At 46.5% G+C, this 15,017-nt stretch overlaps 2 protein-coding genes across 2 annotated transcripts in view; both read left to right on the top strand.

Annotated features, from left to right (window-relative positions):
* Positions 1–2,824, top strand: part of CASP2 (caspase 2) — a 14,663-nt gene extending 11,839 nt beyond the window's left edge. Inside the window, exons 10-11 of the mRNA XM_003791547.3 lie at positions 1,600–1,709; positions 1,868–2,824. Of these exons, the coding sequence (XP_003791595.2) occupies positions 1,600–1,709; positions 1,868–1,999 (242 nt within the window). The 3' untranslated portion in view covers positions 2,000–2,824. The remainder of the gene's footprint in view (positions 1–1,599; positions 1,710–1,867) is intronic.
* A 7,245-nt stretch (positions 2,825–10,069) lies between these two features.
* Positions 10,070–15,017, top strand: part of CLCN1 (chloride voltage-gated channel 1) — a 34,341-nt gene continuing 29,393 nt past the window's right edge. The window contains exons 1-5 of the mRNA XM_003791546.3: positions 10,070–10,264; positions 12,880–13,000; positions 13,377–13,508; positions 14,034–14,162; positions 14,375–14,508. Of these exons, the coding sequence (XP_003791594.1) occupies positions 10,085–10,264; positions 12,880–13,000; positions 13,377–13,508; positions 14,034–14,162; positions 14,375–14,508 (696 nt within the window). The 5' untranslated portion in view covers positions 10,070–10,084. The remainder of the gene's footprint in view (positions 10,265–12,879; positions 13,001–13,376; positions 13,509–14,033; positions 14,163–14,374; positions 14,509–15,017) is intronic.

Below are 15,017 nucleotides of genomic sequence, written 5' to 3'. Positions count from 1 at the left end.
TTTTTTGAGACAGAATCACACTTTGTTGCCCTCGGTAAAGTGCTGCGGCCTCATAGCTCACAGCAACCTCAAACTCTTTGGCTCAAGCGATTCCCTTGCCTCAGCCTCCTAGGTAGCTGGGACAACAGGTGTTGCCACAACACCCAGTTATTTTTAGAGACAGGGTCTCACTCTAGCTCAAGCTGTTCCAAACCTGTGAACTGAGGCAATCCTCTTGCCTCAGCCTCCCAAGTGCTTAGAATTACAGGCTTGAGCCACTGCACTCGGCCTGAATATGTTTTTTTGTTTTGTTTTGTTTTGGTAATGGAGGAGAAGCAGTTGGGGTTTTTTTTGTAGAGACAGAGTCTCATTTTATCGCCCTTGGTAGAGTGCCGTGGCATCACACAGGTCACAGTAACATCCAACTCCTGGGCTTAGGCGATTCTCCTGTCTCAGCCTCCCAAATAGCTGGGACTACAGGCACCTGCCACAACGCCCGGCTACTTTTTTGTTGCAGTTTGGCCAGGGCTGGGTTTGAACCCGCCACCCTTGGTATATGGGCCCGGAGCCCTACTCACTGAGCCACAGGTGCTGCCCCCAGCACCTGGCTATTTTTTGTTGCAATTCGGCCAGGGCTGGGTTTGAACCTGCCACTCTCGATATATGGGCTGGTGCCCTACCCATTGAGCCACAGGCACTGCCCAGCCTGAATATTTTTATATACTTAACCAGTTAAGCATTGCAGATCCAAAAATTCTAAGTCCATGATGCTCCAATGCGTATATTCTTAGAACATCATATCCATGATGGAATGCCTCACATGGCATCATGGAATGTTCACATGTGGAAGCATTTGGATTTTCAGATGTGGGATGTTCAACCTGTGTTGTGTTTTTTACAAATCAAAAGTTTGTGGCAACCCTGTATCAAGCAAGTCTATTAATGATCTTTTTGGGTTTTTTTGAGACAGAGTCTCACTATGTCACTCTTGGTAGAGTGCTGTGGCATCACAGCTTACAGCAACCTAAAGCTTTTGGGCTTAAGTGATTCTGTTGCCACAGCCTCCCAAGTAGCTGGGATTACAGGTGCTTGCCACAACACCTGGCTATTTTTTGGTTGTTGTTTGGCGAGCTCGTGCTGGGTTCAAACCCGCTAGCTCTAATGTATGTGGCTGACGCCTTAGCCACTGAGCTACAGGCCGCAAGCTTTGATGACCTTTTTCTAACTACATGTGCTTGCTTTGTGTCTTTGTTAGCATTTTTTAACCATAAAATATTTTTGGTTAAGATATATTGTCTTTTTAGACAAAAATACGATTGCATGCTTAGTAGACTACAGTACCATGTGAATAACTTTTATATGCATTAAGAAACCAAAAAGTTTGTGTAACTTTCTTTATTGCAATATTCACTTTATTGCCATGGTCTGGAACTGAACCCGTAATATCTCCCAGATGTGCCTATAGTGTGACAGAGTATGCTCTCTCCTAGACTTGCATTTTTCACGCTGGGCTCTCAGAATGGGGAGAGTACAGGTTCTGTAGGAGGTCTTATTTGGGAAGTCCATCCATGAGAGTGCTCCATGAACTTCACACTGTACTTCATGGTTTTCTGGTTGTAGGGACTGCCGCCATGCGGAATACCAAAAGGGGTTCCTGGTACATTGAGGCCCTCACCCAAGTATTCTCTGAGAGAGCTTGTGACATGCACGTGGCTGACATGCTGGTCAAGGTAAGTTGGCTGAGTTGGGCTCCTTGAGCCTGTACAAGTCTAGGGTTCTGGCTCCTTCCTTTAATGCATTCTTTTTCATCATTTCTTTACCCTCCTTGTTCTGCTGTAATGAAAGCATGAGATTCTCAGACTTGGGTCCATTTGGTTTGCCCTTCCAGGTGAATGCGCTTATCAAGGAGCGTGAAGGCTATGCCCCTGGCACAGAGTTCCACCGATGCAAGGAGATGTCTGAGTACTGTAGCACTTTGTGCCGTCACCTATACCTGTTCCCAGGACACCCTCCCACGTGATGCTACCTCCCCATTATCCATGCCAGATGGAAGCCACTGGATCACAGGAGGTGTGACGGAGCCTTTTCTCTTCAGGATACAGGATTTCTGTTCTTTCCCCTCAGGAATGTGGGAGTCTCCCAAGCTTGGTTCCTCTGCCCATCATCTCTGCCTTTGCGTGTAGGACTCCAAGCCAGCTCCTCCTCTGTGAAGCTCTTTCTCTATGGAGCTGGCTCTTGTTGGTCTTGTTGCCAGGAATGTTTTGGCTGCAGTTGAAGAGCCTGACAAGTGATATTGTAAATACAGTGTGTCATGGGGAGAGGACATGTGGGTTTTTCTCCATGTTTGTGTTCACTTCCTGCCCCCAGGGCTTTGTAGGTAGCACTTTGGTAATTGCTTTTATTACATATTTAATTACATTAGTTAAGATGTCTCAAAGATCATCTACTATCTTTCCTTTATTTCATATTCCCAGCCCCATTTGTTCCAGAGTGAAAGTTTGGAAGATGTCCAAATTTAATGTGGATATTTTCCTTTGGCTTTAAAGAGGCAGCACTGACTAGAGACACACTTTGCCGCTGTGTGTGCAAGAGGCCTGTGCGTTCCCATCAGTATTGCAGGGCCACCCAGTGGAAGGACCTTCTTGGTTCTTCTGGATTCAAAGCACCCTTCCTGAGAGATCAGGTATGAGTACCTTGTATCTGTACCTTGCTGGGTTTTGCTCATAGACATCTCAAAGATCAATCCTTGGCCATTCTTTTTCTAAGCTTTGTTACTGAAACCAGCCTTGCAGGGAGTGTCACAGAAGGCCAGGAAGAGTAATGTCCATCCTCAGACTGTAGCCTCCTGCCATATTCTCTTTTTCCTTCCTTTGAAATGTCCCTCTCTCTTTCATTCAGCCGGCCTATACTGCATATTTGGGTTGCTAGAAGAGCTTTTCCAGTTGTAGCTCCCTGCTTTATGCCTCCCCCTCTTTACCTTCATTTCATCCTGTTTACTGCTGCCACCAATCTATCCAAAATATTATTTCTCTGGATTATCTGGCCACTCAAAGATGTAATATGCTACTTCCTGCTTTCTGCTCTGGTATTAAAGTCTCCTTTGATGTTATCCTTTCTTTTATCAAGGCTTTTGCTGTTACTCCATTACCCTAGAAACCTTTATTATGCTTATCTGAAACTTTACCGTTCTTTCAGTATTTCCATTCTTGCCCCCTCCAGTCTCTTCTCCACATAACAGTAGTTTGGGGTTTGGGTTTTTTTTATTTTTAATTTAATTTTATTTTTTGAGACAGAGTCTCACTTTGTCACCTTCGGTAGAGTGCCGTGACGTGTTAACTCACAGCAACCTCAAACTTTTGGGTTCAAGTGATCCTCTTGCTTCAGCCTCCCAAGCAGTTGGAACTACAGGTGCCCACTGGAACGCCTGGCTATTTTTTAAAGACAGGGTCTTGTTTAGGCTAGTCTTGAACTCATGAGCTCAGGCTGTCCACCTGCATCAGCTTCCCAAGTGCAGAGATTATAGGCATGAGCCACCGCGCCCAGCCTTGGTTTTGATTTTTCAAATACAGTAGAACCTCTTAGTAAGTGTAACCATTGAAGGGGCTGTAACAAACTAGTCAACGTACAGAGGTGGCCACATAAGGAACCAGGCAGGCTCAGCGCCTATAGCTCAACCGGCTAAGGCACCAGCCACGTACACCTAAGGTGTCGGGTTCGAATCCCCAGCCCGGACCCGCCAAACAACGATGATGGCTGCAACCAAAAAATAGCCGGGCGTTGTGGCGGGCGCCTGTGGTCCCAGCTACTTGGGAGGCGGAGGCAGAAGACTCGCTTGAGCCCAGGAGTTGGAGGTTGCTGTGAGCTGTAATGCCACGGCACTCCACCCAGGGGGACAGCTTGAGGCTCTGTCTCAAAAAAAAAAAAAAAAAATAAGGAACCAGGCCAACTGTGTACATGTGGTACATGTCCTGTCTATGAAAATCAGGTCAATTTAGGAGGTGGTCAGCTGTGGAGGTTCTACTGTATAAATCTGATCATGTCTGGCTGGAACTCCTTTAGCACTTCCTATTATACGTCGTTTAAAATTTGGACTCTACCTTGGTTTATGAGATCTCGCGCTTGCCTTCCCCTACAACCTCATTAAATGGTAATGTCTCACTGCACTTAAGCCCCAAGGGTATCCTCTCAGTGTCCGAACGTTTTGAGTTCTTTCCTGCCCTCCTCTTGCCCTTTTGAGCTCTCCAGTCCCACCACTTTTGCCTCAGGCAGCATCTTTATTCTTTAAGTCTGGGTTTAAATGCCACTTTCTTGTGGAGGATGGCCCTGGGCCCTTGTGTTTCTAAGCACATCCTTCTCCTGTGTCTCTATTACTACATCCTGTTACCTTTGTTGCAATTTATAATTATGTATTTGCTTATTTTACTTGTTCATTTCTCTTTACTCTTAACTGACTATAAATGAGGGCCCAAATCTTGTCCTTTTTATTTACCAATATGTACCCAGTGCCTGGCAGATAGTAAGTCTTCAAAAAATGTTTGTTGAATGAATGAAGGAAGCAAGTAAGCTAATCCCAGCTAAAATCCCTCTTTTTTCCCTTTTGACAGTATACATGGTTAGTATTTGTACTTTTATGTTTTTCTATGTGTGTTATTTTTTAATCCACTGGTATTTTTAGCTACTTGAGGACACATCATGTGTGAGACAGCTTACTTCTTATCTCCCATGGTGCTGAGCAAAATGCTAGGCCTGTAGTAGCCAAGGTGCTCAATAAATATTTGTGCTGTGAGCCAGGTGGTTTGAAGACTTGCTGCCAAGTCCTGCCTTGGGGTCAGCATAGTATGGAAGTATTTGAATGATATAACCTTTCCATTCCCACTGCCAGGATTTTGTATTGCCATCAGGTGCCAAATAAATACTCATATTTATTACTGATGTGTGCCTGATATCTGTTTCTCTAAGTGCTTTGTCTTGTGAAGCCCCATATTCTCATTTCCTTAGCCCATCACACTGAGCATTCTCCCCAGCTCACAAGGCACTCCTAGAACTGCAAACCCCTCCTTATTTTGCTGCCATAATCTTTTCTTATAGGCAGATGTGGGCCCATCTCAGTTGTCAAGTCTGGAGTTTCTCAGTCAGGTGAGATGGAAGCAGTGTTGGTTTGGGGTTAGATAAGGGGATTGAGGCTGAAGTAACAGATTGGAGTAGGAGGATGAGAGGGAGGGAATAGTAGAATTCCATTTTTCACCTGGTCCTAGTTGGATTTAATGGTTTCTAGGGCAGATGTAGATTGTAAGAGAGTTACCAGGCAACACAAAAGAGATTAAAATGGGCTGTTTGTAAATTGGTATTATGGGAGTGCATTGTTTCTAAGGCAGATTCCTAGAGAGGTAAGTGGAGGTGCAGATAGGCTGTGGAGGTTTACCAAGAGATGGGAGATTGTATAGCCATGTTTGTGATGAAACAGCTGTGGAACCTGTTTGAGGAAAACAGGAGTGGTGGCTATCAAGGAAGAGCAAAGGGGATTGAGTTGAGCTGGAGCACAGCACCAGATATAGGCAGATTTGGTGAAGAACACTTTTAGGGGCAAAAGGCCATGAATAATGGTTAGAAGTGGTTGCTTATACTGCAAGAAAAAACAACAGTGGGATAGCATCAAGGGAGGAATACAAATGGTAGGACAGGTTAGGAAATTCCCAGAATAGTAGAAGTAAGGTAAGTACTGATTTTCAGGAAAGGAAAGCTTTGCAGAGGTGTGATACATTTGGCTATTACAGAGCAGCATCTGTCTGAGCTAGATTCCAGTCCTCACCCCCGCCCTTGAAGAAGGGTATGAGGTTGGATTTCACAGCTCTATTCCCTTGCCCCACATACCTTTGCCAGGGGATTCTTTTCTAAAATTATCTCCCTTCCTGAGCTGGGGGCTGCCCTTGCTGCCCTTTCCCATCCTGTTTCCTCTAATGGGGAAAGGAATACAGGAAGAAGTGGGATATCAGATTTGAACTATGACGTTCGGAGGGAAAGGAAGGGGTCCAATTTGAGGAGGAGGAAATCGTTAATAACAGCTATAACTGACGAGTGGCATGTTGTAGGCACTGAGCATGGAGCTTTCCATTCCGTCTTCCCCACAGTCCCATGAGGGAGTCATTTTCCCATTCTTTACAGAAGAGGGAAATGAGGCTCAGAGGCTTTAGTTATCAAAAGAGGAAGAAATGTAGTTTCAAGGGCATGAACTCCAGAATGAAGGAGATCTGATGTTGAATGGCAGCTCTGCCTTTGAAGGTATCAAAGACCTTGAATAGGTAACCAACACTGAGCCTCAGTTTCCCTTAACTAAAAATAAAATTGTTTCTACCTTAAAAGTGCTCTATGAGGATTAGATGTGGTGCCTGTAAATCTCATGGTGGTAATGTATTTAAAGTGCTGGTTGTGTGTTAACTGTAGCAGAAGTCAACAGTCAGTACATGCATTATTTTACACTCATAACTCTCTAGTTAGACCCTTTCTGAGGAGACTGAGACCAGGATGTGAAACTAAATCTGTCAGCTTGAATGCATGCCCTTAACTAACAATCTTGTTTCAGTGGCATTTTTCCTGGCACGAGATTTTTTTTCCCTCCTCACTTTTTTGGGCTATAGATTTCTTCCTATTCGACTGGGAGAATAAAACTGAGACCCCAAACTCTCATTCCATCGTAACCCTATTTAGATGGGAATTTGGGGGAAAGTGTATCATGTTTGGAAAACCAGAAGGGGGAGAAAGAGACCCATCAAGTGCTACAGGGAAGCCCTGAAACACAGGACATAGGAAAGGGCCATGGATTCTTCAAAGATAGAGGGGACAAGACTCAATAAAGGATAGAAAATAAGTGACCACAGTGAAGTGTGCTGCAAAGTATCTCCCAAAGCCGTTGTAGCTTAGCTGAGATTTCAGGAAGTAAGTGGGCATGGGTTCCATGCTGCCTAGGTGGACAGAGAAGTGATGACTGAAATCAGCCGTAAAGGGTATAGTGGTTATATTGCCCAGTATTCTGGGAAGCCCAGACTTGAGGAGGTGAGAGTGAAAGCAAAGGGGTAACATAGCAAGAAAATGCATGCTTAAATTGACTTGGGGTTGCCAGAGGACTGTCTCATGCACAGCCACCTCTATCCTCAAGAAAACTTTCTTCTCTATGCTGTATTCTCTGTGACCACTATTCAGTCTTCAAACAGAAAATCCATAAGGCTATGGGTTTTAACCTCTCAGCATCATGGACCCTAGGAGAATCTGTTTAAAACTAGAAGAATTACATATTATTCATGCATGCTTATAAATTCACTTCTGCATTTGGGAGCTTCATAAAAATCCCCAGAAGCCCATCTTTTCTTCTTCCACTTAAGAACCTAAGCCTTAGGCCCAACAGGATGTTGGACTGAGGGGTAGGCGTAGTTTACATTTTGTTTTCTTGTTCTTGTGCAGGACAATAACCCATGGTTAAATAGTTTAAATCACTATTTCTATCTCCAGCATTAGCAGCCTTGGGTGCCCTTGATAGAATCTGTTGGTCCTTATCAGGCCTCACACTTTCACTCAGTATGGCCCATGTGCGTACTTTTCCAGCCCCATTGGTCTCTGCCTTCAAGTCTCAAGAGTCCAGGACCTGACTTTCTCACAAATAGTAAGAAAGTAATTGCATCTCGTATTTCTTGTGGTTATCAAGTTTCTACAGAAACTAATAACTTTCAGAAGAGCCATACTCCACAAACAGGTGAAAATCTTTTCTGTTTCTGAAGCCCTCCGAAGATTATAATTTCACTTTGGTACTATACATTTTTTTTAATTAAGAAAATATTCCTTTCATTTCCTACCAATCCCTTAGATGTCTGTTTTTATTTTCTGCCTCCAGGAAAGGTGAGTATCATCACTCACAGAACCTTCAGTCCCTCAAATGGTCACACATTTGTAATCTTTATGGACTGAGGTTTATAGGATTGATGTTAGAAAAACTGCATTTTTTTACAGCTTTATTGGTATGTAATTGACAAATAGAAATCATCCAGATTTAAGATATACAACCTGATGTGTTGACATACATTGTGAAATGATTGCCACAATTAAGCTGGTTAAATGTGCATCACCTCACAGTTACCTTAGCATGTGTGTGCGTGTGTGTGTGTGTGTGTGTGAACACTTCAGATCACCTTCGTAGCAAATGTCAAGGATATAATAGAGTATTATTAACTGTAGTCACCATGTACATTAGATCTCCAGGATTTACTCATCTTGCATAACTGCAGCTTTGTACCCTTTGACCAATAATTTCCCCAGTCCCCCATCTTTGCCCCAGCCTAGCCCCTGACAATCCCCCTTCTACTCTCTGCTTCCACCAGTTACACTGTTGTAGTTTCCACCTTGAGATCATGCAGTGTTGGTGTTCACTTTATTTCACTTAGCACATGTCTTCTAGGTTTATCCATGTTGTTGCAAATGGTAGAATTTTCTTCTTTTTTAACGAATAAGTAGTATTCCATTTTGTGTGTGTGTACACACGCCTTTACACCCCACCTTTTTTTATTCATCTGTTGGCAGCCTTTCAGGTTGTTTCTGTAGCTTGGCTTCTGTGAATACTGCTGCAGTGAACAGGGGTCTGCAGATATCTCTTTGAGATACCAATTTCTTTTCCTCCAGATGTATATGCAGAAGTGATATTGCTGGGTCATATGGTAGTTCTTTTTTTTAAATTTTTAGCAACTTCTGTATAGTTTTCCATAATAACTATACTAATTTACATTCACACCAACAGTGTACAGGGCTTTCCTTTGCATCCTCACCAACACTTATCTTTGGCCTTCTGATAATAGCTTTCCTAATAGATGTGAAGTGATTACTGATTGTGGTTTTGATTTCCATTTTCCTCATAAAAAATGTTTGGTACCTGAACATGGATTGCCCTGGGACAGACCCCAGTTGGTGATGGATCCTAAACTTCACTTTGGCTCAGTTTATAACTTCTCTTCTGTAGTGAGGAGTTCATAGGGAAGTAATATCTTAGAAAAAATGATAGAAAAAATTATAATGCCAAATATGTCCTTGGCCAAAAATTATTTATTGGCCTGAAAAGGGAAGAATAGCAGAGAGTACTTCCCCACCATCTTTCATGTTTGCTGGGCTTGTCATGAGAAGCCCTCACTCCCTTGCCACCCCCACCCTGCCTGTCTCAGGCCTACTTCCCCTTCACCCCTGTTATCTGACCTGTGCTGATGGAGCTGTGGTGGGTGCTCCACAGTCTAAATGGAAGCTCAGGCCCTCCCCATAAATCCAGGACGATGTTGTGGCTACACTTATCAGTTTGGGAAGTGGGAGAAATTCCAGAACCCAAGGCTGCTTCCACACAAGCCTACCACACCCAGTGGACACTAAGGGTAGGACCAAAGGGTGGCACCAGGTGTTATTAGCAGCCTCTGGCTACAGGAGGGCAGAGAGCTGGAGGAGAAAACTGGAAACAGGTTGGGTTGGGAGAGCTGGCCAAACAGCTTATGATGCAGATGAGGACTAAATCCTGGGAGGACACAGAACTGGGAACAAGCCAACAGGGAGCGATGGCAGAGAGGCACCAGTTACTCTACCAGGTGAGTTGATGTCCAGTGCTTCCAGACCAGAGTCACCCACTCAGCACCCACCGTCACCTCTACCTGCTGAAGAGGTGGGCAGCATGGAGAGTTTCGGAGCAGACCCACTCTACGCTCAGTTTTGAGAGCATACTCAGCCGTTTCCCATTCCGATCTAGGTGATATTTATAGAGGGACCAGTGACATGGGGCTGGAAGCCTACTGGTGACTAAAGAGGGGGACAATGCTGCTGGCTTGGTGGAGGGAATTCCCTGTAGGGCTGTCCCTCAGCTCCTCTCCCAGCCCCCACCCTGCACTGCTCTTACACCTGCTTCGACCCCAAGCAGATCAGATGTGGCAATGGGGGGTCATGTGACGGAGAGGGGGCTATAAATAGCTAGAGGTGGGCATGCTGCCCCAGACGCCTTGGGGACAGCAAGAGCAGAGGCTTAAGGAGCTACACTGGGGGGTGGACGAGGGCAAGCAGGCCAAAGCCTGGCCAGGGCTAGGGAGGAGGGGGCATGGAGCAATCCAAGTCACCGCAGCATGGAAGGGAACAAAGCTGGTGGGGTAGTGACCCCCAGTACCAGTACTTGCCCTTCGAGCACTGTACCAGCTATGGACTGCCATCTGAGAACGGGGGCCTTCAGCACAGGCTCCAAAAGGACTTGAGGCCCCACCACAACATCCACCCCACGCAGGTAATGTCCGTAAATTATGGGGGGGCAATGGATTAGGGTGGATGGTGGTGCCAAAGACATTGGTGAAAACTGATGAAAAGAGGGAGCAGTGCTTTTTTTCAACTTAGAAAAGGCATGTGGTAATGTGTTCAAAATAAAATCTTTTCAAGAGTCTGGGCTCACCTAAGTGTACTTTAGAGAGATGTCTGTACACTTTTACACAACTTTACTAACAAAATACTCGAGTCCTGAGGAAATGGCAGCCCTACACATTCCAGAATTGCTCCTGCTTACATAACCTATGTGGCATGGCTTGTGTGTGCTGCAAGCTGTCTCCCACACCCTCACCCTCACCCTCACCCTCACCCACACACCATCAGATTGCCACCACAGCCCTTGGCAGAATACACACAAATGAACCCTTCTGCAGCAGGCAAATGAAAGGAGTTGGGACAAGTGGAGAAAGCAGACTAAATTGCATATCAGTGATTGAAGACCTGCTAGCATAGAAATGATCAGAGAAATGTAATCAAACTTTAGGTGGCAAGATGATCAAGTAAGAATCTTCTAAGGGTTAGGCACCTGCAGAGATGTGATCCCAGTGACAGGAGCTTGGAGATTAATTAGAGGCGTCTAGGGATGAGTATTCTCTAGCAGTGGGAATTAGTGGGTTACAGACACCTAGGAAAGGGGATTGCAGATGGACACAACGAAAGGAAAGGTGGTGAAATTGTCATGTGAAAAAGTATAGAACAGAATAAGTAAGTGCACCTCTCACACCAAAGAATGATGCAGAATGAAAAAGAGGATGAAATGTGTCTCAGGGCAGGAGGTTAGGGTTTTAAAGGGGTTTTGCTAATGAGTAGCTTACAGCCCCTTTAGGTTTAGGGCTGGGAACCTGAGGAGGGGCCATGCAGGGGACCTCAGCACCTGGGTCAAGAAGATCCTCTCTCCATCCCTGCCTGGCCCCCAGGGGCAGTTGCAACACAGCATCAGCGACTTAGTCAGGAAGCAGGGACATAAAGGTCATGTGGGGCTCAGAAGTGATTTAGGAAGCCTCCCTGAAGATGCTGGGGTCTGACCTATGCCTTTGAATACTGTGGGTTGTACAGGGAGACCCATCCTCTGACTCACTCTGACCTGTGCACATGGGCAAACCCCAGTGGATGGCAACTTCAGTAAAAGTGCAGTCACAGCCCTTTTTTGCTGACGGGGAACTGGCCAAGCCAGCGTGAAGATCCATGTTGGAAAGCAATAGTGAAGGAAGGAATAGGGTTGGACTGGTTTCCACAAGGCCTTGAAAGCGAACAAGAGGAGATAGGATTTAAGTTTTTCTTTGTTTGCTTTTTATTATGGAAAACAAACTTACACAAAAATAGAGAGAATGGTATAATGAACCCCCAAGTATCCAATAGTTATAAAAATTTCATCAATATTGCTTCGTTTAGCCTGCCCACGCCCACTCTCTCCCCTTCATGCAAACTGGAGTCCTTCTTAGCAGACACCAGACACCACATCCCTTGCTGACTTGAGGTTTTATTTCTCCATGTCCCTCCCCTCTCCCTCTCCCCACCCTGCTGTGGTGCTTAGATAGGACCAGCCAGGACAGATTGGGCTGTGACTGTTTTCCCAGCCCAAGTATATAATATAAAGCACCCCCTTTCTAATTTCCGCTGCCTTGGGACCTGGGAGAGCTGAGATAGCCTCTGCAGTCTGACCTCCGCTGGGAGTGTCCTCTCTCTCTCTGGGCTCCCGGTAGGATTTGGAGGGAAATACTGCCTCCCTGTGTCACTAACCCAGACGACATGCCATAAACAGGGCGATCAGGGTGTTCTTGTCTGGGACTGAAGCATAAAACACTGCTGCTTGTATTGTGAAATCAGATCCCTACTACTCAGGTTCTCCCAGAATCAGCAACATGGCCTGGCCTGACCCTGGCCCCAGAGGATAGTTAGTATGGTGGGGGAGGGGCAAGCCCAAAGTGGGCAGAACTCTAGCCCCCCCCACACGAAAACACAGACCTGAAGGGTGCTGCCCCACCCTCTCCTGTCGGTGGGGGCAGATTAATTTGCTCTGGAAAGAAGCAAATCACTAGCCTTGTCAGGGCTGGTTCCTGTTCGTGTGTACAAGCACTGGGACATGACATGGTGGGCTCTTCCTAAGTGCAACGGAGAACCCAAGGTGCCTCCAGGAAGGCTAGACACACCAAGGCAGAGTGCAAGCAGGAAAGGTAATGCAGAGTGGCCTGGGGACATCAGGAGACCTACTGAAAGCACAGCACTGCATAAAATACCCAGTTCACATGGCTCAGCATGTATGAGGCTCGGCATGGTTCTCAGTCTCTCCTTCGAAGTTGAAATTGGCCTCCTTGATGAAGGCTTCCAGAGGCCAAAGTGAGGATGTGTTTCAGAATAGATAGAAAGAAGGTGAAATGGACAGACAAGGGTAAAGCATGGGAACTACAGGGATGCAGAGCGGACGGCTAAGTGCAGGGCAACCACGCGGTGAGCCTACCAGGCAGTCCTCAACAGCAAGGGGTCAGAGAAGTGATTTTCTTCAGGTTGTGAGTCTCCAAGCTGCCTTCTTCTTTTTTGCTTTTCAATAAGACAGACAGTGATCTTTCTCCCTCTTTCCAGATCTATGGCCATCACAAAGAACAGTTCTCAGACAGGGAGAAGGACACAGGGATGTCCAAGAAGACAGGCTCCAGTTCTACCCTGGACAGCAAGGATGAGGATCACTATTCCAAATGTCAAGGTGATGGGGACTGAGAAATAAAGGAATCTGGAAGTACAAGGACGAGGAGAATAACTAGGGTGTCCCATTGAACATATCCCCTCCCCACCCACAAAAGACTCCTCTGAGTATCAAGGAAAAGGCATCTCTCCCCACCCCCACACTTGGCCTTGTTCCCTGCTCTCTCTCCCCAATCCTGAAAAACAGGAGTTTTAGAAAGGAATTAAAGTACTCAAGAGGAGTTGGACTTCAATGCCTGCTGCATTTGGCAGAGAGGTAGAGAGCAAAGCAGTTAATGAGATGTGCACAGCCCCTAAGGACCCAACCTCTCCCCTTCACTCTCACAGTGAGTACTTAGCCACTTTCTCTTTTCTTCTTTACCCTTTTCTCTTCCTAGATTGTGTCCGCCGCCTAGAACGTATAGTGAGAAGAAAGTTAGGGGAAGACTGGATCTTTCTGGTGCTTCTGGGACTGCTGATGGCTTTGGTCAGCTGGTGCATGGACTATGTCAGTGCCAAAAGCCTTCAGGGTAGGTTTGACCTGGGCCTTTGCTCTCAGCTGTTTCTGGCGTTTCTTTCTACTTTGGGTAAGCAGGGTGTGTTTGGGGAGGAGGATGTGCACAGAAAAGGGATGGTGGAGGGACTTTAGCCCTAGATGAGACCAGGCTTAGACCAGTATCTTCTACTCACGCTCGATCTTCCCGTGGCCACCCAAGCTGTGGCACACCCCTAGTAGAGCAACCAACTTGTCCCAGTCTCCCCGGGACTTTCCTAGTTTCAGCACTGAATGTCCTGAGTCCCAGGAACCCCTCAGTTCTGAACACATTGTTGGCCATGCTATGGCTTCTAGCCAGGCACCCATAGCCCTGGCAGTCAAGTGTGATTTGCAGGGCCTTGTCACCTCCCATGACTCAGGTTTACTACATGCAAAATGGAAGTGGTACCACTCAGGAGGGGCAAACAGAGTGACAGTGGCATGAGAACACGCCTGGCACACTGTATGTTGCTCTGCAGGCAGCCCGTCACCCACCCTGACCCCAGGCATGTCTCCGCAGCCTACAAGTGGACCTATGCCAAGATGCAGCCCAGCCTTCCTCTGCAGTTCCTGGCCTGGGTCACCTTCCCACTCATCCTCATCCTCTTCAGTGCCCTCTTTTGCCACCTCATCTCTCCCCAGGCTGTTGGTGAGAACTTTCTACCAGCCCAACGTGATCTGGGTGGCCTGAGAAGGTCCACTCTGTCTCCCCCAATCCCTACTGATAGCCCTGGTGCTGCTTCCCGGTCATCCCTCTTCTACAGCCTCTTCCATCCCCCCAGTCCACAGTTCCACTTTCTGGACGTTCAGCTCCCTTTTAACCTCTACTTTCAACCTCATAAAATTGTTTAACCCTTGTAGGCTCTGGAATCCCTGAAATGAAGACTATACTTCGTGGGGTTGTCCTGAAGGAGTATCTCACGCTCAAGGCCTTTGTGGCCAAGGTTGTCGCCCTGACTGCAGGGCTGGGCAGTGGCATTCCTGTGGGAAAAGAGGTATGAGCTCTAGGTTGGGGAGTGAATCTAAGAGGGTACTCCAGGAGCAGAGGTGGGCTGTGGGGTCTGGGGTCACGAGGCATAGGAAATGTTTTTAGAAGTTCCTTGGGTCGGGATCTAATGACAAAACCATGCTGTGGGGGGCTGTCCTGTGCACAGGGGGATATTTAGCAGCACCTCTGGCCTCTGACTCCCAAATGCCAGTAGGATACCCAGTTGTGACAACCAGCTTGCCTCCGCATGTTGATAAAGGGCCCCTGGGAGGCACCCTCTTCCCTAGTCGAGGAACACTGCCTTAGTGATAATCCAGAGCGATTCCTTTGCACGGATCTGAGAAAACTGAGTGGGAGAATGAGGCTGTGCTGTTCTTAGAGTTGCATAGCCCTCCTCAGGTCTATGTCATTAATGCCCTGGCCCCAACTCGACCCAGCAGCCAGACTCATCTTATAAAACTGGAATCAGCCACATCTGACCCCTAGTCAAGCACTTCCTTTTTTTTTTTTTTTTTT

This window comes from Otolemur garnettii, unplaced genomic scaffold, assembly GCF_000181295.1.
Source record: "Otolemur garnettii isolate 467f Iridium unplaced genomic scaffold, OtoGar3 scaffold00049, whole genome shotgun sequence".
In the NCBI taxonomy this organism is placed as follows: domain Eukaryota; kingdom Metazoa; phylum Chordata; class Mammalia; order Primates; family Galagidae; genus Otolemur; species Otolemur garnettii.
The sequence above is the reverse complement of the archived record's forward strand: the minus strand, read 5'-3'. Positions and strand labels throughout refer to the sequence as shown.